Source organism: Podarcis vaucheri (assembly GCF_965113315.1).
Source record: "Podarcis vaucheri genome assembly, chromosome: 9".
In the NCBI taxonomy this organism is placed as follows: domain Eukaryota; kingdom Metazoa; phylum Chordata; class Lepidosauria; order Squamata; family Lacertidae; genus Podarcis; species Podarcis vaucheri.
Genome location: NC_138767.1, coordinates 60,177,386 through 60,204,633, shown reverse-complemented (window position 1 = coordinate 60,204,633; position 27,248 = coordinate 60,177,386). Strand labels below are relative to the sequence as shown.

The following is a 27,248-nucleotide window of genomic DNA, read 5'->3' as shown; positions in this document are numbered from 1 at the left end:
CAATGGGGGTTGGACTAGATGACCCTTGGGGTCCCGTCCAAATCTACAATCAGAGCATGTCAGAAATGCAAGTGGAATAAAAGGTGGCATGCAAAGTTGTGGTGGCCGATAAGTTGCAGGATCATAACGCCATCATAAAAAAATTGATTACCAGCCAGAATGCTTTATTAAAGAGTTGCAGGCTTTCTAGCCACTCGTCATTTATAAACGTTCTTGAAATCAGAACACTTGTCAAAAGTGTACATTTACATTCATGACATTTCAGAGTCTTGAGTTGTATGTACACACAGGGTATATCGGATTCCAGACAGGGCATCCACACACTGTAAACACTAGCCTGTCAAATATTTACTTTTAAAAATCCATAATTGTGGACTTCCAACTACTTGTCAGTCTGTCTCTTTAGAACACTTATGAAGGCATCCTTTGGCACTTCCACGTTTCCGATTTTCCTCAACTTCTTCTTTCCCTCGGCTTGCTGCTTTAATAGCTTCATTTTCCGTGTAATATCTCCTCCGTACTGTTTAAAGGAAAACAAACAGGTTATTTTCTCTGTTTTACAATATGAATATCTATAATACTGGCCGGCATACTCTGGTCAAAACATTTCTACTGTTTTTCAAGTACCCAAGGCAACTAAAAAGACAGATAAATGTAAAACTGCTACCCTGAGCTTTGGGTGAAATAAGTGGCAAAACTCTTATAAAAACCAGATCTCTTAACTTCACACACTGTGGAACTGCCACCAAAAGCAAACTTGTCATATTTACTGAATATGCATGTATCAACATGAACCTAAAACATAACAGAAAAGCAGGAATATATTGCTTAGCACCAGTACCTACAATAAAGGAAGCAAAAAACCGAGTTGGGGGGGGGGGATGATTCTATGATCACCAGACGTTACCAAAGGAAAAGGAAGGTGATTATCAGTCAGTCTCTCTCTGCCCCACAGAAAAGAAAAGAATGACACTTACACATTTTGCCAGGACGTTTTTTCTATAAGCTTTCACTCTGGAAGAAATAAGTTTCAATGCTTAAACCAAAGTGCATTTTCACAAGATGCCCTGCAAAAATGTTACATGATGTCACCTAGTGCTGTATCACAAAAGGCAACTCAATAATCGGCATGTGGCCTCAAGTGAAATCTGTTTTCTAGTTCATTTTAACCACTGGGTGTCAGCCTTACTCCATGGCTACTTTTCCCATATCGAAGAGGAAAATTGGAGAGATTTCTAATAGTCTACTATGCGCTTCCTAATTACAAAGCAGTATGACAGAGAAATATAATTATATTTCCTTTTGTGAGACCATTCCTTTAATTCGGAATGGGAAGTTATTTGGTTACTGCCTCAACTATGCCCCGTATTCTGCATTCTATGTGGGACTACCCTTCCAGACAGTTCAGAAACCTTTGGTGATCCAGATTGCAACTGCAAACTAATACCAGCCACCTAAGGCACATGATATACCTTTTTAAGAAAGTCAAAATTCTGGTTAGTCTCCAAGCTAAAGGCAAAGTGCTGATCTTTAAAGTTACGAAACGGCCTGGATCCAGGGGGTCTTTGTGAACACCTCTCGTTCCAATATCCTTGTATGTTGAAATTTTCACGCAGAGCCTTTGTCTAGATGCCTTCTCTGAAATAAAGCTGGCATCCGCTAGAACAAATGGAGACTAATCTGAAATGCTCTTGAAGTGGGTAGCCTAAATGAAAGACCACATTGATTTTACCTTTAGTTGTAACCTTTTAAGAGACTAGAACAGGCATAGGCAAACACGGTCCTCCAGATGTTTTGGGACTACAACTCCCATCACCCCTAGCTAAGAGAACCAGTGGTCAGGGATGATGGGAATTGCAGTCTCAAAACATCTGGAGGGCTGAGTTTGCCTATGCCTGGACTAGAATGTCATCTCAAGTAAATATTGGAAACAACTTTAATAGTTACAAGTGATAAAAGGGGGAGGGGAGGGACTTTTATTCGGTTTGCAATACTTGCACTTGTCTAACAAATTACTTTTTTAGAACAAAGCAAAACACGAAACAACTCACGTTTCTCTCGCAATGACTTTTTTCCCAACAGCTGCCTGAATAGCTATCTCAAATAGCTGTCTTGGGATAACATCTTTTAAACGTTCACACAGAGCTTTCCCAACAGTGTATGCTTTGTCCCTTAAAAAAAAAAAAGAGGAAAAGACCGGGATGTCAAAGTCTAAAACAAGGTTTACAATTAGATTTTCCCATTTAACTATATAAAGGGGAGAAGGATTAATGTTCCACAAAGAAATGGAATCGCTGAAATGAAGAACTCATGTTCTGCTGGAACAGCACCAACCTGTACAATGAAGCTGAAAATCCAAACAGGTAGTTTTGGGAATGTAAGCAAAAGTAGGAAATTGCACTTCAGGCACAATCCTATGGTACCTGAAGGGGGTAAGAAGATACTGTGGGCCTTCCAGTGGCATTTTCTATTATTCTGCTGTCAGTGGGGTCAAGGGTTGGCTCAGATCCACAAGCCTTCCAACATGGACCTGATAAGCGAGCCCCTCCCAATGTAATCAATGGGATTTTTAAAAAAGAAAAAAGCTTATTACAAGGAAAAAAGTAAACCTGCTTTCTGCCCTAAAAGGTAAAGGACCCCTGACAGTTAAGTCCAGTCACGAACGACTCTGGGGTTGCAGTGCTCATCTCGCTTTACTGACCGAGGGAGCCGATGTTTGTCCGCAGACAGTTTTTCCGGGTCATGTGGCCAGCATGACTAAGCCACTTCTGGCAAAACCAGAGCAGCGCACGGAAATGCCATTTACCTTCCCGTCAGAGTGGTACCTATTTATCTACTTGCACTTTTTGGCATGCTTCCGAACTGCTAGGTGGGCAGGAGCTGGGACCGAGCAATGGGAGCTCACCCCGTCGCGGGGATTCGAACCACCGACCTTCCAATTGGCAAGCCCAAGAGGCTCAGTGGTTTAGACCACAGCGCTGCCCGCGTCCCACTTTCTGCCCTAGTGAGTGTAAATCCAGCAGAGTTTAGGGACTGGCAATTCTTCCACCACGGACACACCCACACCATCTCTTAAAGATACCCTCTACAGACTACGGCTGCATTTTTAGTTTACTTACTTATGAACAATAGTTATGAGCTCTTCTACAGGGTTCCCATTTAAAAGAACATCCATTTTGATAAGATCCGCAGGCTGGTATCCTGCATCTTCATAGTCAAAACTGAAGAGGGGGGGGGGGGAATATAAAATTCATCACTCAAAATGGCTTCATCTTTTTAAATACAGTGTTTTTAATATAATACTTGCATTAATTCTTCAAATAAAGATACAGGTTTGTTGTCCCTCAGTAAAAAAGGAAAAAAAGTCCCCTTTGCAAATACCAATAAATACATGGTCTATTCTTAATCACAATATATATCTATTCCCAGTTCAGTATATTAAATTCACCCAGTTATATAGACACCGATCCAATAAGTCATTGCTCTTCCATTTCTATAGTCAAACCTTGGTTGTGGAATGTAATCTGTTCCAGAAGACCGTTGGACTTCCGAAACGATCGACAGCCGAGGTGTAGCTTCTGATTGGCTGCAGGTGCTTCCTGCACTCAAGCGGAAGCTGCGCCGGACGTTTGGCTTCCGAAAAACGCATTTACTTCTGGGTTTTCGATGTTCGGGAGCCAAAACGTTCAAAAACGGAGGTGTTTGAGAACCAAGGTTTGACTGTACTTGAAATAATCTTCTCGGGAGGGTTTTTCCCCTTTCAAAATATTCTTCGTGTTTACTAGCGTTTGCTAGAGGACTTAAAATAGTGGAGAAAGGAAATAACCTGCTTATGTCCCACAAGGCCTTAAAGACAGCCTCCCCCACCCAGCTCTACTTCTCCTTTAAATCAGAACCAGTGAAGGCGGTAAAGGTCCTGTGTGAGTGCCTGGAGGCGGTTGGAGGATGGATGGCGGCTAACAGATTGAGGTTGAATCCTGACAAGACAGAAATACTGTTTTGGGGGGACGGGGCGGTCTGGTGTGGAGGACTCCCTGGTCCTGAATGGGGTAACTGTGCCCCTGAAGGACCAGGTGCGCAGCCTGGGAGTCATTTTGGACTCACAGTTGTCCATCCAGGCACAGGTTAATTCTGTTTCCAGGGCGGCTGTCTACCAGCTCCACCTGGTACGCAGGCTAAGACCCTACCTGCCCGCGAACTGTCTCGCCAGAGTGCTGCATGCTCTAGTTATCTCCCGCTTGGACTACTGCAATGCGCTCTACGTGGGGCTACCTTTGAAGGTGACCTGGAAACTGCAATTAATCCAGAATGTAGCTAGACTGGTGACTTGGAGTGGCCGCCGGGACCACATAACACCGGCTCTGAGAGATCTGCATTGGCTCCCACTACGTTTCAGAGCACAATTCAAGGTGTTGGTGCTGACCTTTAAAGCCCTAAACGGCTTCGGTTCTGTATACCTGAAGGAGCGTCTCCACCCCCATCATTCTACCCGGACACTGAGGTCCAGCACAGAGGGCCTTCTGGCGGTTCCCTCATTGCGAAAAGTAAGGTTACAGGGAACCAGGCAGAGGGCCTTCTCGGTAGTGGCGCCCACCCTGTGGAACACCCTCCCTTCAAATGTGAAGGAAATAAGCAGCTATCCTATCTTTAAAAGACATCTGAAGGCAGCCCTGTTCAGGGAAGTTTTTAATATTTAATCGTGTACTGTTTTTAATACTTGATGGGGAGCCGCCCAGAGTGGCTGGGGAAACTCAGCCAGATGGGCAGGGTATAAATAATAAATTATTATTATTATTATTATTAGTCCTCAAACATGTCACAGGGAAACCTGAGGAATAGACTGCATACACATGTACTTGCGAAGAAGTCCAACTGAACTCAATGGGTCTTACTTCAGAGCAGACATGTATAAAATGGTGCTGCAAGACGCATAAACTTGCCCATTCTGCCCCACAACAGAGGCAAAACCATTGTATTCCTCAAGTGGCTGGGGCAACCCAGTCAAATGAGTGGGGTAAAATTATTATTATTATTATGTCATGCACTTTGGAGAGACTCCACCTCTTCTGCAAAACCTTGAAATTCAGTGGGGACTGGGTACAACTGGAATTCTGAAAACCCAACAAATAATGAATGTCCCACTTTATTTTATTTTATTTTAAAAATACATTACTGTACCTGGCATATCCAGAAGAGAGGGATTTCAGAGCATCGTAGAAGTCAACGACAATTTCATTCAGTGGAAAGAAATATTTCATCATGACTCTGTGGTCATCAATGTATATCAGGTCCTTCTGAATGGCCCTTCGAGTCTGGCAAGCAACACAGTAGTTTTGACAGTCAACTAGAATTTCTCATGATATAAATCTTCAGTAAATATTCCATTCTAAAACATGATGGGTGAATTTTAAACTGAAGGACCGATATTACCGGGACCTGGCAAATTAACATAACTAAGCAATAAAAGCTCCAGTGTTTCTTTACGGAATAGATATTTATTTTCTCATCTTATTTGCACATTCTTCTGTGAGTCTTTCTCCCGACTACTCACATTTCTTATTGCTAAGGTACCAAAAGTTTCATGAAAATACAGTGGTACCTTGGTTTAAGAACAGCTTAGTTTATGAACAACTTGGATTAAGAACGCTGCAAACCCAGAAGTAGGTGTTTTGGTTTGTGAACTTTGCCTTGGAATAAGAACATGTTTCGCTTCCTGTTGAGTGTGCTCCATTTGTAAATTGAGTCCCCCGTTGCTATGGGAAATCATGCCTTGGTTTAAGAACGCTTTGGTTTAAGAACAGACTTCTGGAACATTAAGTTCATAAACCAAGGTACCACTGTAATGGAAAGCTATTTTGCTTGATCTCCTATAACTTTGTCTGCTGGGTGAGAAATGGCTTCAGGAGACCAAGTTGTACGGAGTGAAATAAATTGTAATTTAAGATGGTAAGCTAGTTAGGACAAAGTCTCATCTATTTTTGCTGTGCTGAGCCTCGATAATCTGGAGAACTGGCTGGCTATCATCAAATATTTTGAAGGCTCTTAGTACAAAGAAAGGGAAATGAAACATCCACTGAGGATAAGACTAGAAATAGATTATAGTACTAATATAGCTCTAAGTATGAACCTTAGAAGGGACGCGGGTGGCGCTGTGGGTTAAACCACAGAGCCTAGGACTTGCCGATCAGAAGGTTGGCAGTTCAAATCCCTGTGATGGGGTGAGCTTCTGTTGTTCAGTCCCTGCTCCTGCCAACCTAGCTGTTCGAAAGCACGTCAAAGTGCAAGTAGATAAATAGGTACCGCTCCAGTGGGAAGGTAAACGCGTTTCTGTGCACTGCTCTGGTTCGCCAGAAGCGGCCTAGTCATGATGGCCACATGACCCAGAAGCTGTCTGTGGACAAACGCCAGCTCCCTCGGCCAATAAAGCGAGATGAGCGCCGCAACCCCAGAGTCGGTCACGACTGGACCTAATGGTCAGGGGTCCCTTTACCTTTACCTTTTATGAACCTTAGAAGAAACTGCACTTAATCTAGGATGTTCAGCACTGCATCAAGAAGCCTAAGGTAGCGGTGGCATCTTCTTTCTTGGTGGTCAAACAAGCATTTGTAAAGGATGTTTTGTTTGAGAGAAGTCATCGGACAAGACAACCAACTGAGTGTCTCCATGCTATAAAACTCAGCCATAAGGGTTTTCATATATCTATCCTGTTGCTGCATAAGCCTAAACATATTTATCAACCAATTCCATATTTTAAACCCACATCTGTTCATTTAATCAGTTAACCAGTTAAATGAATAACTGTGGTACGTGTAACTTCCTCTCAACCAATTTATACATATACATGGATTTCATTTGAAGAGACAGAGTACTTCAGTGGCTTAGAGTCTGAACGATGAGAGCCGGGAAGTTGTCAGCTGAAACTTCATCTCCGTCACAAACTGAATATATAGCCTTAGGCCAGCCACTGTTATTTCAGCTCAGTTTCCAATCTGTAATGAAGCTGCCTAGTGCCTCACAGGGTTGTAATAAGGATTACTGGGATAAAACAGGCTAACAGCTCTGAACAACTTCATGGTGAGTTAATCCATGTGAATGTGCTTGCCCAAATCAAACATGTTCCTGGCTTTCCAAACTCTTGTGAGGAACCTGTGATTTCTGGAAAACTTGCTTGCCACCATGGATGTTCTCTGCATTGCAGGTTGAACGTGTTCTAGAGCAAACGCTCAGTTCACACAGGGGAAAAGGAGGCTCAAGATACTTGACCCAGGCTCCGATGTTAACAAAGAATATCCCCCAGAATCCTCTGCAATAGGTGAGGTTCTTCAGCAGACAAGTGGCTCTCTAAGAGTGTGACCGGCCCGTTAAAATTAACTTTTGGCTCGTTAAAATTAAAACGGCCTCATTTCATCTCAACCCTGAAGGCAGAAAGGAGACCCAAGCTTAAAAAAAATTCACTAACCTGGCATAGACTTATTATTTTTCCAATATATTCATCAGGTGCTATGATAGTGCCCAAAACTGTAGGCTCCAAGTATTCCGCCACTACTGACTTGTCAGGAAACTTGTCAGGATTTATTATAGTGATCACCTCTTTTCCATGTTCCTACAAAAGGTTAAAAAAAAAGTCAGCATTGCACCTCCCCGATTTCAAAAAGCCAAATCAAAACCATGCCATTACCTTTATCAATTTTGCTGAGGAAAGAACGGCTTTATAGGGTACGGTGGGTGCTGTCAAAATGACAGATGCATTGTACTCTTGTTCCAAACGCTGATTAAAAACTTCCATATGTAAAAGGCCGAGAAAGCCCAACCTGTAAATGCAACGTTTACATGGTACTCAATCTTCCCTGTCAATCACATGGTGCTAAAAAATGTGTCTCGTCCCGTCCCCCCCCCCAAAAAAAGCACCAACTAAGGATGTTAAACTTCCTGGCCAAAGGAAATCGAGAAAATGTTTGTGCTTTGTGGCGCTGAAGTTTGAATATTGCAAGTCTCACCTCCATCCGGCTCCCAAGGCAAGGCTGCTATCACGATGAACAGAAACACTGGAGTCATTAAGAGTCAGTTTTTCTACAGCACTTTTCAGGTTGTTATATTCCGACTGGTCTACTGGGTACATTCCTGTCAATACAACACAGAACTTGGCTGATAAAGGCAGCTGATCCTCATATATTTCATCCAGCATTTTCTCTAGAACCACTTAAGACACTTCTCTGTAAGAGATAGGTGCCAGCCCACAAATAATATACCAGGTTCTTAAATTATCAGTCTTCAGTCTTGTTTCACATAAGGGCTGAATTCAGTGGTTGACTGAGCAGTAAAGGTAAAGGTAAAGGTACCCCTGCCCAAACGGGCCAGTCTTGCCAGACTCTGGGGTTTGTGCGCCCATCTCACATTTATTGGCCGGGGGCCAGCGCTGTCCGGAGACACTTCCGGGTCACGTGGCCAGCGTGACAACGCTGCTCTGGCGAGCCAGAGCCGCACACGGAACGCCGTTTACCTTCCCGCTGGTAAGCGGTACCTATTCATCTACTTGCCCCCGGGGGTGCTTTCGAACTGCTAGGTGGGCAGGCGCTGGGACCGAGCAGCGGGAGCGCACCCCGCCGCGGGGATTCGAACCGCCGACCTTTCGATCGGCAAGCCCTAGGCGCTGAGGCTTTAGCCCACAGCGCCACCCGCAGTAGGCAGCTTGAATAACTTATCCTTCTCTTCTGGGAGGAGGGGAAGAGAAAGATCAATTGCATGAACATAAGGAAGTCTCAAAAATATTCTCCTCCTGGAAGTTTTACATTAGAGTAAACTGACTGAAATTTTCGAAGGTACCCGTCCGTGTGAGGAAATCGTTCCTTGAAATTAAATCTGATCGGGTAAAGCAGTTTATCTGAATAACTGTGAAAAGGCATAGCGATTCACAAGCCTGTACAAAATCACTATTCTGTCAACAAAAAATAAACCACCTTTCCCAAGAAGAGTTTGGATTTGATATCCCGCTTTATCACTACCCTAAGGAGTCTCAAAGCGGCTAACATTCTCCTTTCCCTTCCTCCCCCACAAGAAACACTCTGTGAGGTGAGTGGGGCTGAGAGACTTCAGAGAAGTGTGACTAGCCCAAGGTCACCCAGCAGCTGCATGTGGAGGAGCAGGGAATCGAACCCAGTTCCCCATATTATGATTCTGTCGCTCTTAACCACTACACCACACTGGCTCTAAAGCCACTGTTGTAATAAGCAGTGATCTTGACGGGCACAGCACTGAAGCACCACCTCACCTAATTTACAGAAACCCACCATAAACACAAAATGAAAGCATGGTCAACAAGAAGATTCTGCGCTCTACGTGGGGCTACCTTTGAAGGTGATTCGGAAACTGCAATGAATCCAGAATACAGCAGCTAGGCTGGTGACTCAGAGCGGCTGCCAGGACCATATAACACCAGTCCTAAAAGAACTACATTGGCTCCCAGTATGTTTCTGAGCACAAAAAGTGTTGGGTACAATTCATACAGGGATCCATGGCGTTCCTGTTACGGTTAACAACGATTCCTAAATGCACCCAAGCACTCTACCGGTATAAGTAAACATGAAAGTACTTCCTGTCATTGAATGCGTGTGCCTCACCTGCAAAGACCATGGGTTTTGCCGACTTAAACCCGGGCAATGGCTCCACTGGTTGGTTATGCAAATAGATTGTATCTCCTATTTGGGCCTCTTTGACCTCTTTCATTCCAGCAATGAGATAGCCAACCTGGCCGGCATATCTAAACAAAACCAGCATCATGCGGAAATATTTATCACATTAGATATTTCGAGCCTTTTTTCTTGGCGAGAAGAAGCTGTTTAGGGATTTAATCGCACATTATCAAATGCCTACAATTATGTCAAATCCTCTTCCCCACATTCGTGTGCTGCAATCTTTACAAAACTTGCTGCACAGCCTTGGCAAATGGACAGGAAGCAGAGCATTTTACTCTTGCCTGAAATGTTAATGTAATAATAATAATAATTATAATAATTATAATAATAATTTATTTGCACCCCGCCTATCTGGCTGGGTTTGCTTCCAGCAAAGATTAAAAATACATTAGTCAGTCAACAGTGCTTTGTCCTGGGACAGAGGCACCATGAAACAGCTCCTATATGCCATCATGGGACACGAGTGGTGTTGTGGTCTAAACCACTGAGCCTCTTGGGCTTGCTGATCAGAAGGTCAGTGGTTTGAATCCCCATGATGGAGTGAGTTCCCGTTGCTCTATCCCAGCTCCTGCCAACCTAGCAATTTGAAAGCATGCCAGTGCAAGTAGATAAATAGGTACCATTGTGGTGGGAAGGTAAATGGCGTTTCCGTGCACTTTGGCTTCTGTCACGGTGTTCTGCTGCACCAGAAGTGGTTTAGTCATGCTGGCCACAAGACCCAGAAAGCTGTCTGTGGACAAGCGCTGGATCCCTCGGCCTGAAAGCGAGATGAGCGCCGCAACCACATAGTCGCCTTTGACTGGACTTAACCGTCCAGGGGTCCTTTACCTTTTTATATGCCATTAGCCACTTCCCCACGCTGAGCTAATCAAGAAGATGCTTCCACTCTGCGTTTTGCAAAAGGAAAGTGCAAAGCTGATGGGAAATCAATCTTACTGCTGCTGGCAGTAGCAATCCAGATCAGTTTCCCAAACCTTGGTCTCCAGCTGTTTTTGGACTACAACTCCCATCATCCCTAGCTTGCAGGACCAGCGGTCAGGGATGCTGGGAACTGCAGTCCCCAAAACAGCTGGAGACCCAAGTTTGGGAAACCCTGATACGGATACAGTGGTACCTCGGGTTACATACGCTTCAGGTTACAGACTCCGCTAATCCAGAAATAGTACCTTGGGTTAAGAACTTTGCTTCAGGATGAGAACAGAAATTGTGCTCTGGTGGTGCAGCAGCAGCAGGAGGCCCCATTAGCTAAAGTGGTGCTTCAGGTTAAGAACAGTTTCAGGTTAAGAACGGACCTCTGGAACGAATTAGGTACTTAACCCGAGGTACCACTGTATTGACAAAGGCCAAATAAATAACAGTTTCTGATTTATTTCAAACGCTTGCAACTTACAATTTGTGCGTTGGCTGCTCGTTGGGTTTCAGAATTCCCACTTCATTAACTTCATAAACCTTTTTCGTGTGAGCTGATGCTATCCTTTGGCCTTTGCGAACCTCCCCACCCAACAGTGCAATATTGGCAATCACACCCCTGTAATGATCAAAGGTGGAGTCGAACACCAAAGCCTTCAACGGATCCTGTGTGCTGGCGCTGGGCCTGTTATAAGAAAGACATATATATCACGGTTACTGTGTAATACATACTGAGAGTTAATTTTCAGTACCAAATGTCTGTTTTCCAAGTGCTCGCATAAATACAGTTCCACTTACTGTAGCAAATAGCAACACACACTGCACGCAGAACATTGAAATGCCTTTGTTTCTGCTTTATCATGTTATATTTACCAGAGAAATCTACTGTTCTGAATTCAATCAAGAATTCAATTCAGACTGAAATTCCCAGGTGTCAAAAAGGGTTATTTATGTATGCCACTACTGCGGCCCCACAATGGAGAGTGAGCGAGGTCCCAACCAAAGAAGAATGGCAACTTAGGTTGACAGAATATGCACAACTTGCAGACTTACCATATAGAATAAGAGAACAAGAAGAACATATGCTTAGAGAAGACTGGAAAAATGTTTATTGAATATATGGGGGGAGTTTGTGTACACTTGAAAACATGGGCAGCATTAAGATAAACTCAACAGTGTAAATAAGTTTTGATGGATGCAATAATGGAATACTGAATGGCACAGTTTATGTAAAATATGCAGGGATTTATGATATGGAAAATGAACCATGGAAAGAGAGGAAGGGAAGTTATTGATATCTTAAGGATGTAAAATGAGGATTTTAAATTGTAAAACTGAAAATTTGAGAGCGAGCGAGAGAGAGATATGTTAACTCACTAAATTAAGGAGATTATTAAAAAGAGGCAAAAATGTAACTGGCTCTAGCAGATGGCTCAGCGTAACTGCAAGGCAGTCCATTTCTCAATAGTACAGTGGTACCTCCAGTTGCGGACGGGATCCGTTCTGGAGCTCCGGTCGGATCCTGAGGTTTTCCCAAGCGGAGGGACCTCTTAAGCGCATGCGCGCGTGGTGAAACCTGGAAAAATACTTCTGGGTTTGCTGCGTATGTATTCTGAAGGATACGTAACCGGAGGTGAATGCAAGTAGAGGTACCACTGTATATAAGATGCCAGAAAAATAAACTTACGGAGGGATTCGTTCAATAACTTCCTGAAGTATTCTTTCAACATTTGTTCCCAGTTTAGCAGAAATCTAAAGCAAATTAAAAAGGGAAAGAGAGCTTAATTCAGTGCACACTAACTAGTAAGCTGTTGTCACCTCAATATATTATGCTTCATGAGGTTATATTTGAAAATGCTTTACTCTGAATAGTAAGCAAATACATTTCTTCAATGATTACAGTAGAAGGAAGCAAAGCACTTTATTCTGGGAGAAGCGCCGAGTTTCATTTATCTCAATGGAGCTTAATTGTAAGTAAACACTCTGCACTGTGAGAATATAATCATTTAATAAAAATAACCTGGTAAGGTTTCCATGTAGGAGAGTTTTATCAACAGCTACTACACACATATTTATACACCAGAAAAGGTGTCTTACCCTAATACAGTCGTCTTTGGGGATATCAAACACGGTTTCAATTTGATTTTCCACCCGCTCAGGATCTGCATTCTTTAGATCAATCTGCAAAACAAAGTTATTGTTGGAAAAATGCACCCAATGTAACAGAAGTCAGAAGTAAATTCTGTTAGAGCAAAAATAAGAAAAGCTTCAAAAATGTGCATTGCCTTTACACTTTCACTTTCCTCATCTTTTACTAGTAACCTGGGAAGTTTTTGTGACTTATGAACAAGACTAGGGACCTGCAGTCAAGAAGATGGAGTTTGTTGAGAGCAGTTTATTCAAAATTGGAAACCTGGGGTTCGTTGTCACCCTATTTTATTTATAAAGCACATAAAATTACCGGGCACGGGACAAACCATTTTTAAAAAGACAAACCCTCTGCCTAACGCAAAGGGAAGGGTAAGGGAGGGGATGCATAAAGGGGGAAACCACAGAAAATGGACATCTGAAACAAAAATCCAGCTAAAGTATTTGTAAAAGAAAATGCAGGGCAGAATAAGTCGGTTCAAAATTCTGTTTTTCTTTCGGCATCAGGAGACAATGCGAAGCATAACCGTGTGCATGTTTACTCGGAAATAAGTGCCACTGTTTTCAGCAGGGCTTACTCCCAAGTAAATGCACAGAATTGCAACTGCTGAGCTCAAGGATAAGGCAGCACTGAGGAAGTAACAAGCCTAGCCAGAAGATTAAATTGAGCACAATATAAAGAATAAGAGGGACCACTTAGTAGTGTATATGCTCTCAATAATAGTAATAATAATAATAGTAATAATAATACATTTCCAAGCACAATTCAAAATGTTGGTGCTGACCTCTAAAGCCCTAAACGGCCTCGGTCCAGTATACCTGAAGGAGCATCTCCACCCCCATCGTTCAGCCCAGACACTGAGGTCCAGCGCCGAGGGCCTTCTGGTGGTTCCCTCACTGCGAGAAGCCAAGTTACAGGGAATCAGGCAGAGGGCCTTTTCGGTAGTGGCACCCGCCCTGTGGAGCGCCCTCCCACCAGATGTCAAAGAAAACTACTACCAGACTTTTAGAAGACATCTGAAGGCAGCCCTGTTTAGGGAATGTTTGACGGACTACTGTATTTTAATATTTTGTTGGAAGCCGTTCAGAGTGGCTAGGGAAACCCAGTCAGATGGGCAGGGTATAACTAATATATTATTATTGTTGTTATTGTTATTATACCCCGCCCATCTGTCTGGGTTTCCCCAGCCACTCTGGGCGGCTCCCAACAGAACACTAAAAACACGATAAAAGATCAAACATTAAAAGCTTCCCTAAACAGGGCTGCCTTCAGATGTCTTCTCAAAATCAGATAGTTGTTTATTTCCGCGACATCTGATGGGAGGGCCTCTTGTGTGGCAGCACCTACCCTTTGGCATGTGTCCTGAAAGAACACTAGGCTGGCAATTTCAATATTGGCATTTGGGCACCTGGTTACAACTCATTTGTTCACCCATCCCAGGCTTTCCCTGCTGGATTGGTGTTTATGTGGAAGCATCAATCCGACCTACAGATTTGTGATGTACTTGTTTCACTAATGAAATTTCATTGCGGATTTCATGCTGTCCACTGCCGTGATATTATTATTATTATTCCTTAACCCCGGCAGGTATAGAGATTCTGAAAAATAAAACAAATGAACAAACCATGGGAAAGAAAGAAGACGCTCATAAAGGACCTTAAAAGTTAAGTATATGTTGGCGGAATGATGTAAATTAGGGAAGAGACAACTACAGAGATGACACACAACCAGAATGGCCACTTGCCCTTCTGTGGGTGGCCTCTGTCACAACTGCATTTAGAGGTGCTGAGTGCAAGTTGCTATTCTACAGTCCAAAGTTATCTAAGATTTTTTAATACCGCGCATGGCAGGTATTACCTTATTTATAACAGGAATTATTGATAGCTGTGCTTCAAACGCAAGATAAAAATTTGCAACCGTTTGAGCTTGAATACCCTAGGAAAAAACATCATTATTAAACATTTGAGAGGTTGTGAATGTAGTCTCTCCACCCCACCCCAAATTGTCCCAAAGGGAAAAAAGACATGGCCATAGCTCAGAGGCAGAGCGGATATTTTCCACATAAAAGGTCCCAGGTTTCAATTGCCAGGTAGGTTAGGAGAGGCCCCTGCCCATGAAATCAACTGGTCATGGAAAATTGTTTATGTAGCAGTAGAGGTTAGAATCACAGAATTGTAGTCCTGGAGGGAACCACGAGGGACATCTAGTCCAACCCCCTGCAACGCAGGAATATTTCGCCCAACATGGGGCTCAAACTCATGACCCTAAGATTAAGAGTCTCAAGCTCTACGGGATGAGCTATCGCAGCATAACAGGTTACCTAATCTATCACCCCAGTTATCAAGCGAAGGTAATATCTGCAGAAACTCAAAGTGTTCATTCAGAAGGCTCATTATATCTAGTAGGGCTTGGTCTCTTGTGGGCTGCAATCCAGTACTCACTTATTTGGGAGTAAGTCTTGAAAGACCTACACTGGCTCCCAGTACGTTTCTGAGCACAATTCAAAGTGTTGGCGCTGACTTTTAAAGCCCTAAACAGCCTTGGTCCAGTAGACCTGAAGGAGCGTCCCCACCACCATTGTTCTGCCCGGACACTGAGGTCCAGCTCCGAGGGCCTTCTGGCGGTTCCCTCACTGCAAAAAGCCAAGTTACAGGGAGCCAGGCAGAGGGCCTTCTCGGTAGTGGCACCCGCCCTGTGGAACGCCCTCCCACCAGATGTCAAAGAGAAAAACAACTACCAGACTTTTAGAAGACATCTGAAGGCAGCCCTGTTTAGGGAAGTTTTCAATGTTTGATGTTTGATCGTGTTTTTAATATTCTATTGGGAGTCGTGCAGAGTGGCTGGGGAAACCCAGCCAGATGGGCAGGGTATAAATAATAAATTATTATTATTAAGTCCCACTGCACTCAATGGGGCCTGCTCCTGAGGAGACGTCTATAGGATTGTATTGCAAGTGTGTTTAGGATTGTAGGCTAAGATCCCTAGCACTCGTAGCACCTAGAGACTCATAATATCGGACAACACACAGGATCTAACTCTCAGAGCCAACAGTCCCATAACTGGCTCATCAGGAACTGCCTGTGGTGGAAATCTCACTGGTCTTTTCCATATTTCTGAAAAGTTATCTACAACGATAGACAACTCTTCCCTCGAACCATTTGGGAGAGGGAACCTCTTCATTGCTCCAAGAAGAACAAAGACGATGCAGAAGTTACTGTTGTCAGTCACACCTCAGACCCTACCTCATTTGCATCCACTACAAGCAAGACGCCTTGACAAGCAGACAACGACCGTGAGACTTCATAGCTAAAATCTACGTGGCCCTGTAAGGGGGGAAACAAGCAATGCAAACATTTCAAGAACTTGGCATCTCAAGGTCCGGTTAAAAAGACCATGAAGTCATGTAACCCACTGTCTGACAGCTTACCAGAAAGCATCGAATCTAGTTTCTGCCATTTTGTGAATATTGTCAAAATCTGTGGTTCCCAATTAGGGGTCCACGGACAACACACCTATGCCAGAGACTCACGTATCTTGGAGGAACGGCTCATAACATCAAAACAGCAACCTACCCCCTTTAGGAAATTAGTTATGAAAGCTTCTTGACCTGTATTTAATTAACTGTAGTTCCTGAAGAAATGACAGAATTTTTATTTTGTGGGGAGGAGGCAACAAAGTATCGGAGGGACTAAGTATCTACAACCTGGTGTTTTCCATGATGACTACAACTCCCATCATCCCTGACATGACCATTGGGCCAAGATAGCTAGGGTGGATGGGAATTGTAGTCCGAGTTATCTGGGATGCACTTGCATAGTGTCTTAGGCCTGTGAAACCTTGTATTTGTACTTTCTTTCGAAGAGACCATGAGAGTCAACAAATTCCTCCCTGTACTGATTTCTGGATGACTCATCCAGTTCATTTGCTTCAATCTTTCTAAACCCCCTCATTAACTCAGCTTCTCCTATTTAATAAATTAGTTGCATTAGTCTAACAACTGCAGTGTGTCCAGTGATTAATTGCAGCTCTGCTTTGTTCCTGCCTGATAACAACGGAGCTTTATCCAACCCCTAAAGCAGGCATTAGGATTCATCACTGCTAATATACCAAAACATGGTATCCCTGCATGAACTGAGCTACACAACCAATTCGGTGTTACTAGATCACAGCCATGGATTTGCTCCAGTCCGCGGTTATTTATATATTTATTTTACAATATTTACACCCAATTATCTGGGCAGTTTGCTGTAAAAAGTGAAAACCAGAGGGTTTTTTCCAACTGTTCGGTCTTCGCAGAACAGACCCACTGAAATGTATGGGGATGACTAACTTCAGTTCATTCATTTCAATGGGTCTCCCCTCTGAGCAAAGCAGACGGCCATTGAAGTAAACAAATAAAGCATACATTTAAAAGCTAAAGAAAATAAAACCAACAGCAGAATGAAGCCAAAGTAAAAAACCAGCAACAAGAAGTAACAATAATGCAAAATATAATAATCTAGAAGCATTCAATATTTACTTTTTCAAAAACAACAACAATAGTTCAATTTCGTAGTACTTCAGCAATGATGATGATTGACTTACAGGTGTATCAATGAGATTTAAGAGGTAATTTGTTCCTTTGTGGTTATAAATCAGAGAGGCAGTCTGGGCTTTAACGGTGATTCCTCTTTCTCGTTCCACTTGCAATTTATCCAGCACCTGTTTGTTATGGTCTGTTTTGGCAATGGTTCCTAGAGGGTCAAAATACTGCATAATTAATGTACATCATGATAAGTGTCCATTTTTGCACAGCCATATTTAATTCTCATAGACCTATGGCTGCTTTAAAAAAAACCAACCACGATCAATTTTATGTGTTATCTTTCTCAGTCTACTCCTATCAAGAAAGCTAGGGTTCCAAAGTTTAGCGGAGCAGGCAGACAATACTCAGGGAAACTCATCTAAAACATTCGAGCAACTGATTGGTGAAAGGGCTACTCTCAAAATTGATGTAATATATTGTTAATTTTGACATCTGAGTTTCAGAGTTCTAGTGGCACAGCCCAAATGTTGAAGTGCAGTCTCAATACCTGTGTCCATGCCTTTCCTAGTCCTGTCTTAAACTCCACAGTACATGTAGTCCTGACTTACCAGGCCTTCTCTATAATCAGAGACCTAAATAGGTGCTACGCATGAAAATGGTAGGAAGGGAGCTGGATACATTATCATCTGTACAGATGCTAGTCTGTATAGAAGATCCCTATGAAAAAAAGAGCTAAGAGCTGCACGCTTTCAATGGACAAAGGCGGATTCGCAAACAAGGCAAGTTACACAAGTCATATGTGTGCATATCATATGTTGCCTCTGTGACTTTGATAATCTGAGAATGTTTAGCTGGTAGGAGAAATGTGTATACTTCTTTTGGTAGTAAGGTTAACATGTTTTTTTTTAATGCAAACTGACTGCCGTTTCACAAAACAGTTGTCCCCCAAATTAAGCACAATAAAATAGAATGGAAACTTTAGCGTCCCACTTCTGTGACAAAAATGCACTCTCATCTCAGGTAGTGAAAGAAAACTTATAATTTACAATACCATAGCCATTACCATAAAGCGTTTTATTTTAGGTATGGAAACGATATACATTAGAAGTATTCTACTGAACCTATAAACAATGGTCAGCATAGAAAATGAAACTGGTATTGGAATCGTAATTGCTGTGCATAAATAACGAAGACGAAGACGATTACCACAGTCTGTGAAGCAGGTCCTGGTAGCCATTCCATGGCCTACAGGTCACCACCTCACCATAGAAAGAAGGGCTTTCTCCCTTGTGGCATCTCCCTTGTGTAGATCAGGAAGCTGCTAAATGTTTGCTTCCAACAGCAAGAGAAATCAGACTGCTTCACCCAAGCTTTTCCTGACTATTAATAGGACCTTGCTATCATAACAGAATATGACGTTTTATCCATATGGCTTTTATTATTCTATTTTGTCTTATGTCGCTGTTTTACATGTTCTGCCTCGGTATTTATTTTAAATGAAGTGTGGGAACGTCAAGGATATCAGGAAAGGATATACTGAATAAGTACTATCCTTCCTTCAGAGCAGATTCCCTTCAATATAGCAGGAAGCTGGTTTGCAGATTCATTTGAATCTCTTTAGTTAAGTAATCCAATCTGGCTTGCCCATTATTCCTGGTGTCCCCTTTTATCCCTCTTAATAGAATAAAGACACAAGAGTCTTTCCTTAAAAGTAGCAACAGGTTTACTCACGTTTCAGTTCACAATTTGATTCCTGAAAGGCAGGCTTGACTTAGTAGTTACATAACAATCTGTGAGTACATCTCACATGGAGACTGAACTCATGTGCTGCTAGCTGGGAGCCAGCAGACAGCAAAATTACATGAAGAGAACAAAATGGCTGCAGGAGAGCAGCATGGCAGCAAGCAAGAGAGAGATCAAGAGAAAGAAAATGGCTGCGTGACTCGGCTCTTTTATGGAGGAAACCATGGCCATGCCCATCTCCCAGATCACATGCAGGGGGAAGACACTCCAGACCAGTGGAACAGGAAGTTACCTGTTGTGCCCACTCTAGGGAAATAAGGAATGTTGTATTTGACTGCTCCAATGGATTACATCCCACAGGCAGTACCCAAAGAAATAAAGCATACTGTAAAATTATCTCACCTGTTATCTCCAGCAGCCTATCTGCTAGAGTACTTTTCCCATGGTCCACATGAGCTATTATGCTGAAATTTCTAATGTTTTCAACAGGAAACAATGACATGTCCACTGTATCCTAAAGCACATAAAGGAAAAGGGTCACAAATCATGAATAGTCTGGGGTGGTGGACCAATGTATTTGCCAATGTATTTATATTCTCGTTAAAAACCTAAAAAATACCATTTTGCATTTTTTGCTCCAAGATACAAAACTGGGAGGAGGTCCAGGCCAATGAAAGTTTGTGATTCTGATGGAAAATCCCTTTGGTACCCTTACAGCTTTTGTTTTCCATCTGCATTAATAAGCAACAAATGCATGGGCAAACAGAAAGGTTGTTAAATTTAAATAATAGTAATAAAATCAGTGGCTGTCTTTATTTCAAGGGATGGGGGTGATTTCACAAACTGGGCACCGTAACAGAAAAGACTGCCCCTATGGTTGGTCCCAAGATGAAACTTAGGGCTTTATAGCTCAACAAGAGTAACTTAAACTGTGCTGTTCTTTCCAAAGTGGTGCAGCTCACATTAGGCAAATAGACAGTAGTCAAGTTAAAACACCTGGAGAACACTAATCTAGGGAACACTGAATTATGTTACACACACACAGCGTGTTTTAAGTTGCAGCTCGTAACATCTCAGTTAAGAGTTACTATTCGTCACCGCATACACCGCATAGTAGCTACGCAGTCAATTGATAGTCACTCTTAACCGAGATGTTTCAGGTGGCAACTACATGCTGTGAACCACTCTACTGTTGCGAACTCATATGTTGCATACAAATTTACTAAATAACTAAAGGTAAAGGGACCCTTGACCGTTAGGTCCAGTCGCGGACGACTCTGGGGTTGCGGCACTCATCTCGCTTTGTTGGCCAAGGGAGCCGGCGTACAGCTTCCAGGTCATGTGGCCAGCATGACTAAGCCGCTTCTGACAAACCAGAGCAGCCCACGGAAACGCCGTTTACCTTCCCGCCAGAGTGGTACCTATTTATCTGCTTGCACTTTGACGTGCTTTCAAACTGCTAGGTTGGCAGGAGCAGGGACTGAGCAACGGGAGCTCACCCCGTCACGGGGATTCGAATCGCTGACCTTCTGAGCGGCAAGCCCTTGACTCTGTGGTTTAACCCACAGCGCCACCCACATCCCTACTAAATAAATAGACCAACTCAAAACATAAATAAATAAATAAATAAACTCAAAACGTACCTACTTGGGAGATATGCTTCACTGAAATGAATGAGACTTACTTCCAAGAATATGTTCTTAAGACTGGGATTTTTGATAAACCTTTAACCTCCCTGATACTCATTTAACCAAATAAAAAGTGGTAAGAGGGGAGGAAAACATCAGGTGGCCTAGGAGCATAATTATGTTTGCAAAGTACGTTTCCGAGCACAATTCAAAGTGTTGGTGCTGACCTTTAAAGCCCTAAATGGCCTCAGTCCAGTATATCTGAAGGAGCGTCTCCACCCCCATCGTTCAGCCGGGACACGAGGTCTAGCTCCGAGGGCCTTCTGGCAGTTCCCTCATTACGAGAAGCCAAGTTACAAGGAACCAGGGAGAGGGCCTTCTCGGTAGTGGCACCCGCCCTGTGGAATGCCCTCCCATCAGATGTCAAAGAGAAAAGCAACTACCAGACTTTTAGAAGACATCTGAAGGCAGCCCCGTTTAGGGAAGCTTTTAATGTTTAATAGACCATTGTATTTTAATATTCTGTTGGAAGCCGCCCAGAGTGGCTGGGGAAGCCCAGCCAGATGGGCAGCGTATAAATAACAAATTATTATTATTATTATTATTATTATTATTATTATTATTATTATTATTTAGTAGTAGTAGCAGCAGGAATTAGCTACCTGTTGTCATCTACTTCAGAACCCAATCCAAAGACTTGGATTGCAACTTGCTATGGAATTTGTTGGCCACCCATTTACTTCTCAGTTACAATATTTACAAGGTGAACTTAATCGTGCTGAACTCAACCCAATAACAGTAGACAATATTTACAAGGTGAACTTAATCGTGCTGAACTCAACCCAATATAAGTAGACAAGACAACTGTCACCTTGCCAGTCTCGGAGGAATATCGCCTGAGGAATGTGACGCGATGTCCGGGAGACTTTTCCAAACCCAGAGAAAGAGACGAAAAAATGCCAGCATGATATGACCTCTTGAGGCAGACAGCAAGCCATAATGCCCTTTTCCTAAGCGCAGACATGCTTTTAGGAGAACTGCAGCAGTCACCGTCCAGAGTGTGGTGTGATAAGCAAAGCGCTCAGAACAGGGCATAAACGCAGCCACTGGCTGAGCATAGTTTACTTATCAGTCAAAGGAATCCTTAACAAAAATACATTTCCAAAAGTTGGAGAAACTTGGTTTTATGAAGCTGTGCATGTGTTCTCTGTATAGGGCAGAAAGATCCAAGGTTTACATTGTTTATTCCCATTCTGCACCGAAACACTGGGCTACACCTGTGAAGAGAGAGAAAGCTTGAACTTAGTTTTTTTAGCAGTACACTGAACTTGTTCTCAAAGTGTGCTCCTTTCCCAGCTGCAACCAAACCACTAATGTTTGAGAGAACCAATTTACGAAGCAGTCTTGAAGTGACAGACCTTGCCTGTATCAACTTACATCCTTCATTGCAAAGGACTTAATTTTTGTCCTAACAGTTAGGTTTATTGCAACTCAAACTCATCAGTGCTCTTTCTTTCACTTCTGCCCACCAGCCAGTGTATTAGAAGGATAGGCCGATCAACAGTTAATTGCCAGGGTAGCTAGGTAGAAACTCCCAAGTCACAGCCAATATTCCTGCAACTACCAAATGATGGTGAGATAAAGAAGAGAGGGCAGTTGCTTTGATACCCTATTTGTAACCCTTCCTAAGCTTTGGTTAGGCACTGCTGGAAACAGAATGCTAGACTAGAAAAAATGGCTAAGCTTTTCTTATTTTCCTCATGCCTTCTATCATCTTGACCCACATGCTCCATGGCCATTATTTTTAAATGCACATTATTTTAAATTCCGGCGGAGTCAAGAGATGCAAGCTGCCTGTTTACAACAGCACAAATGAGCATTATTTCAGAATACTCTCCCGTGGCTGGACTAAACATAATTTTATGTGACTTGAGTTTCATAGTCCACTGATCAGGAATTTGTTCCACAAGTCTAAATGCATGGCCTATTAACTATTTAATAGACTTCTGTGTAGGAATCAATCTGCACATTATGCAGAACACAAGGGACCTGAAACAAAACATTGTTCCAGGCAGTCAGCTATGACCTCCAACACAATACTCCATTACTGCTCACATCCCATTGACTCTTTTATTCCTCAGCAGTCTGTCATTATCTATAGACAATGAACACACTCAGCCTTCACTGGGCTTTTGGGGGGGATCTTCCCCATTAAGGTTTTAAAATATGAATTTCTGCAAATCCAAACCTGCTGTTATCTCCCTCTTGTATGTGGGTGGTGTCCTTTTGGGTGCATAAGCATTTTAATATTGGAAAGGGGAAATTATAGCGGCAGAGCAAAGCAGTAGAATTCTAGTGGGGGACAATATTTTTTAAAGCATCTCCACATAAAACAGGCAGTCTTTGCGTGTGTGTTTTCCTGTATATGCTAGTTTAGGGGCAGGCATTTAAAATGGAACTCTCTTTTTCTCTCCCTGCAGTCTGAAGTAGTACAGTTATACCACATTATGCATAATGCATAGAATTGTTTCACAGCTGGTGTAGACATAATGTTTATGGTTTTGTTCGCATCAACACAGGCAAGGCAGCAGCAAAGTTGGGAGCACACAGAAGATTGCATCAGCAACTTCTATGATAATAAAATATACATTTGCAACATCCAAGCCTGATAGGATGATGATTTTTTCCATGTTCCCACAATGTTACACTGCTCACATATATCACATTTATGAAAACAACACACAGGGTTTAGGCAGGTGTAGTAAACATATGAAACAGCTTGTAGACACGTCATCCTTGTAGGAAATCTGCAACACATAAAACTTCCAGAGAAGCAAAGCTATGCAAATTCAGAGACATATCTCCCACTTGCCTTCTTCTATTACAAAAGGCCACAGACAAGTTATATCAGAACTCTCTAAGCACCAGATCTGGTCAGTCATAATGGGACAGTGTGGGGGGCTAAGGTTGGGTAGGTTGCTTCAAGACTGGATTAGCTGTATGTGGGGCTCGATCTGGAAGCTGCAGCTAGTGTAGAATGCTGCTGCACGATTGCTGACGGGAGTGAGGCCTTGTCAGTATTTAACACATGCGCTCAGAGATCTGCACTGGTTGCCTATTTGCTACTAAGCCAAGTTTAAGGTGTTGGTATTAGTCTATTCAGGGACGCGGGTGGCGCTGTGGGCTAAAGCCTCAGCGCCTAGGGCTTGCCGATCGAAAGGTCGGCGGTTCGAATCCCCGCGGCGGGGTGCGCTCCCGCTGCTCGGTCCCAGCGCCTGCCCACCTAGCAGTTCGAAAGCACCCCCGGGGGCAAGTAGATAAATAGGTACCGCTTACCAGCGGGAAGGTAAACGGCGTTCCGTGTGCGGCTCTGGCTCGCCAGAGCAGCGTTGTCACGCTGGCCACGTGACCCGGAAGTGTCTTCGGACAGCGCTGGCCCCCGGCCAATAGATGTGAGATGGGCGCACAAACCCCAGAGTCTGTCAAGACTGGCCCGTTTGGGCAGGGGTACCTTTACCTTTACCTTTATTAGTCTATTCAGCCCTTAGCTGCTTGGGAACAATTTACCTATGAGATCGCCTTACACTACACTTCAGTCAGCCGAATTAACACTATTACAGGTGCCACATAATACCCATTCTGCATTTGTAAGAACTCAACCCTTCAGTATGGTGGCACCTTCACTCTGGAACTTCCTGCCTATTGAGATCAAGCAGGCGCCTGCCTAAACCATTTGTTTAGGCAAGCTTACGAAGATGCTTAGAAAGTCGGTGTGTAATTTTAGTCTTATTTTAGTATTTTATCTTTTTGTGTGTTTTAAAGTAGGGTTGTCATTTTTTCTTGATTTTACTGCTTCATCTTTTGTAAACTGCTTTGAAGCCTTTTTAGTCTTTTTTTTACAATCAAGTGCTGTGAATAAATCTTATGAAAGATCCTGGTTCAAATCACGAAGTTCTCTGGGTGAGTTTGGGCTGGTAGGTCACTACGTCTCTTCGCCTCACACACCTTACAGGGTTGCTGTAAGGACACAAAGGGGAGGATGAGATGAACACACACACTAAGAGGAGAGGCAGTGTATATAATACAGTAGTACTTCAGGTTACAGACGCTTCAGGTTACAGACTCTGCTAACCCAGAAATAGTACCCCGGATTAAGAATTTTGCTTCAGGATGAGAACAGAAATCGCACGGCGGCAGCAACAGGAGGCCTCATTAGCTAAAGTGGTACCTCAGGTTAAAGAACAGTTTCAGGTTAAGAACGGACCTCCAGAACGAATTAGGTTCTTAACCTGAGATACCACTGCAAATGGATGAAAAGTCACGCATAGCCTTTGCAAAGAGTTGCTAGCGGGCCTTCTGCAGGGACAAGAGCAGTCAGAGGAGCTTTTATAGAAATAATGGAATCGTAAATTTGGAAGCTCCTGCCAACCTAGCAGTTCGAAAGCACGTCAAAGTGCAAGTAGATAAGTAGGTACCGCTCTGGCAGGAAGGTAAACAGCGTTTCCGTGCGCTGCTCTGGTTTGCCAGAAGCGGCTTAGTCATGCTGGCCACATGACCCGGAAGCTGTACGCCGGCTCTCTCGGCCAATAAAGCGAGATGAGCGCCGCAACCCCAGAGTCAGTCACGACTGGACCTTTACCTTTTTAAATTTGGGAGGGACCCCCCCCCCGGGTCATCTAGCCCAACCCCCATTGCAATATGCAGGAATCACAACATGTGTTGGATCCCCATCCAACCGATGTGAAACCATACCGGATCCTGCTTAGCTTTGCGAAATGTGCTGGCAGTTTCATGGCTGCACACAGTTCTTCTCTCGCCACCCTTTCCATGTTTACAATCTCATCTGCCCTTGACATGGAAGTACGCGGATAAAAGCAAGACAGAATGCACCAAAACAAATTAAAACTTCAGTGGCAATTAAAGCCAATGTTTTATTAATCTATTCCAATATGGGTTTCTTCACTTAGCACTGCCCACTCTTAACATTTCTGCACTAGCCCCAACTTTACTCTACGGTCTTTCGCGTGGATTAGAAATAAAATAAAAACCTTGCATCACTTATCACAGACCCCAGAGTAACCCCTTGCCGCCGCCTCATTTAGCACCCCGGGTAAGATACTGCCCGTCCTCTTATGAAGGCAACGAGGTGAGGAAGGAAAAGGGAAAAAAAGGGATCACCCACCATTACTAACTCGGACATCACAGACTTCCGAGACCCTTGACACGGAACTAATCGATGTGTACCGGAAGTGAGAGGTGGAAATAATAACTCTAGTTTATTTCTTATCTCTATGGGATTTTCGGGGCGAATAGAGATAGAAAAAGAGAGTCGTACATCCATATAGCGCACGGTTTAGAGTTTTGCTGTTTGTCCACTTAACACAGTCTGGAATAAGACCAGTGCCGGATTTATGTATAAACTAAACAGGCTATAGCTTAGGGCCCCACTCTCTTGGGGGCCCCCAAAAAATTTAAAGGAAAAACAAACCTGGATGTACATTTCAAAAATACAAAATAGAAAACAAATAAAATAATACCTACATTCAGCAATAGTGTTGTGTGTTGTGTAGGCTCCTGTGATGTAAGTCTGGTTTGCTATTATTATTTCATGCTATAGCAAGTTTCTAGAGGCTAGATTATGAGTCTTTGTAAATTGTGTTTCTAAAGGAACTTTTGTTATTGCCAAATGCCAACGTGTTTGAATTATTAAGTTTGTCATGAAAAAAATAATATCATTTTAAGTTGGAACTTAATAATTATTTCACTATTGATATCCTTCTTAACTGTATTTCAGTTCAACAATTATTTGGATAAAATACATACTTTGTTATGTGCAAATGGCTTTAGATACCTATTAGGTCCATAAATTACCATATAGCATGTATTCAACACAAAAAACAGCGACATTTCGTTGTTGACAAAGGGCTTATAGAAGCGAAGGCCGCACATGGAGTTGTCACTTTTAATCCCTGCAGGCAAGAGAGAGAGAGAGATGGAGAGAGGCGAAGAGGAAGGGTATCAAAACTAACCCGGAAGTGAGCTTCCAGGCTATGAAACTGGCAGTCTAACCCTTTAAAAGTCTACAGGCTATACGCGGGGAGGGGAGGGGAGGGGAGAAAAGGAAGGAACCGACCGCTCTGCGCACTAAAACATGCTGCTCCGAGGGAGAGGGACGTACTGCGCGTGCGTTGTAGGCACTGGGAAACCTCTGATTGGCCAAGCTCACGGGCAGGGCTAGTCCTGGGGAGAGGAGAGGCTCTTGCGGCAGTTCGTTTTAAAGAGAGGGGCGCATGCGCGGGGCCATGTGCTGGGTATTACCTTATTTGGCGGGGGGCGGGGGGAGTGTGACCTGTCCTTCAAAACTGCAAGTGATGCTGGATTTTATTTTATTTTTAATCCACGCGAAAGACCGTAGAGTCTAGTGCAGAAATGTTAAGAGTGGGCAGTGCTAAGTAAAGAATCCCATATCTGAACAGATTAATAAAACATTTGCTTTAATTGTCACTGAAGCTTTTAATTTGTTTTGGTGCATTCTATTCTGCTTTTAATTTTATTTATTATTTCATAAAATCGATACACTGCTTTATTATTATTATTATTAT

At 43.1% G+C, this 27,248-nt stretch overlaps 1 protein-coding gene across 1 annotated transcript; it reads right to left on the bottom strand.

The window, feature by feature from the left end:
- Positions 1 to 147: 147 nt before the first annotated feature.
- On the bottom strand, positions 148 to 25,893 carry GUF1 (GTP binding elongation factor GUF1). Its single transcript, XM_082238154.1, is given in 19 exon segments — positions 148 to 520; positions 978 to 1,014; positions 2,052 to 2,171; positions 3,120 to 3,221; positions 5,179 to 5,312; positions 7,460 to 7,603; positions 7,679 to 7,811; positions 7,998 to 8,121; positions 9,618 to 9,757; positions 11,083 to 11,286; positions 12,289 to 12,353; positions 12,699 to 12,782; positions 14,608 to 14,685; positions 15,993 to 16,073; positions 17,335 to 17,483; positions 19,421 to 19,532; positions 21,518 to 21,687; positions 21,690 to 21,923; positions 25,829 to 25,893. Coding segments are annotated over 18 exon segments (2,067 nt in total). The 5' UTR covers positions 21,742 to 21,923; positions 25,829 to 25,893; the 3' UTR covers positions 148 to 382.
- Between the last annotated feature and the right edge of the window lie 1,355 nt (positions 25,894 to 27,248).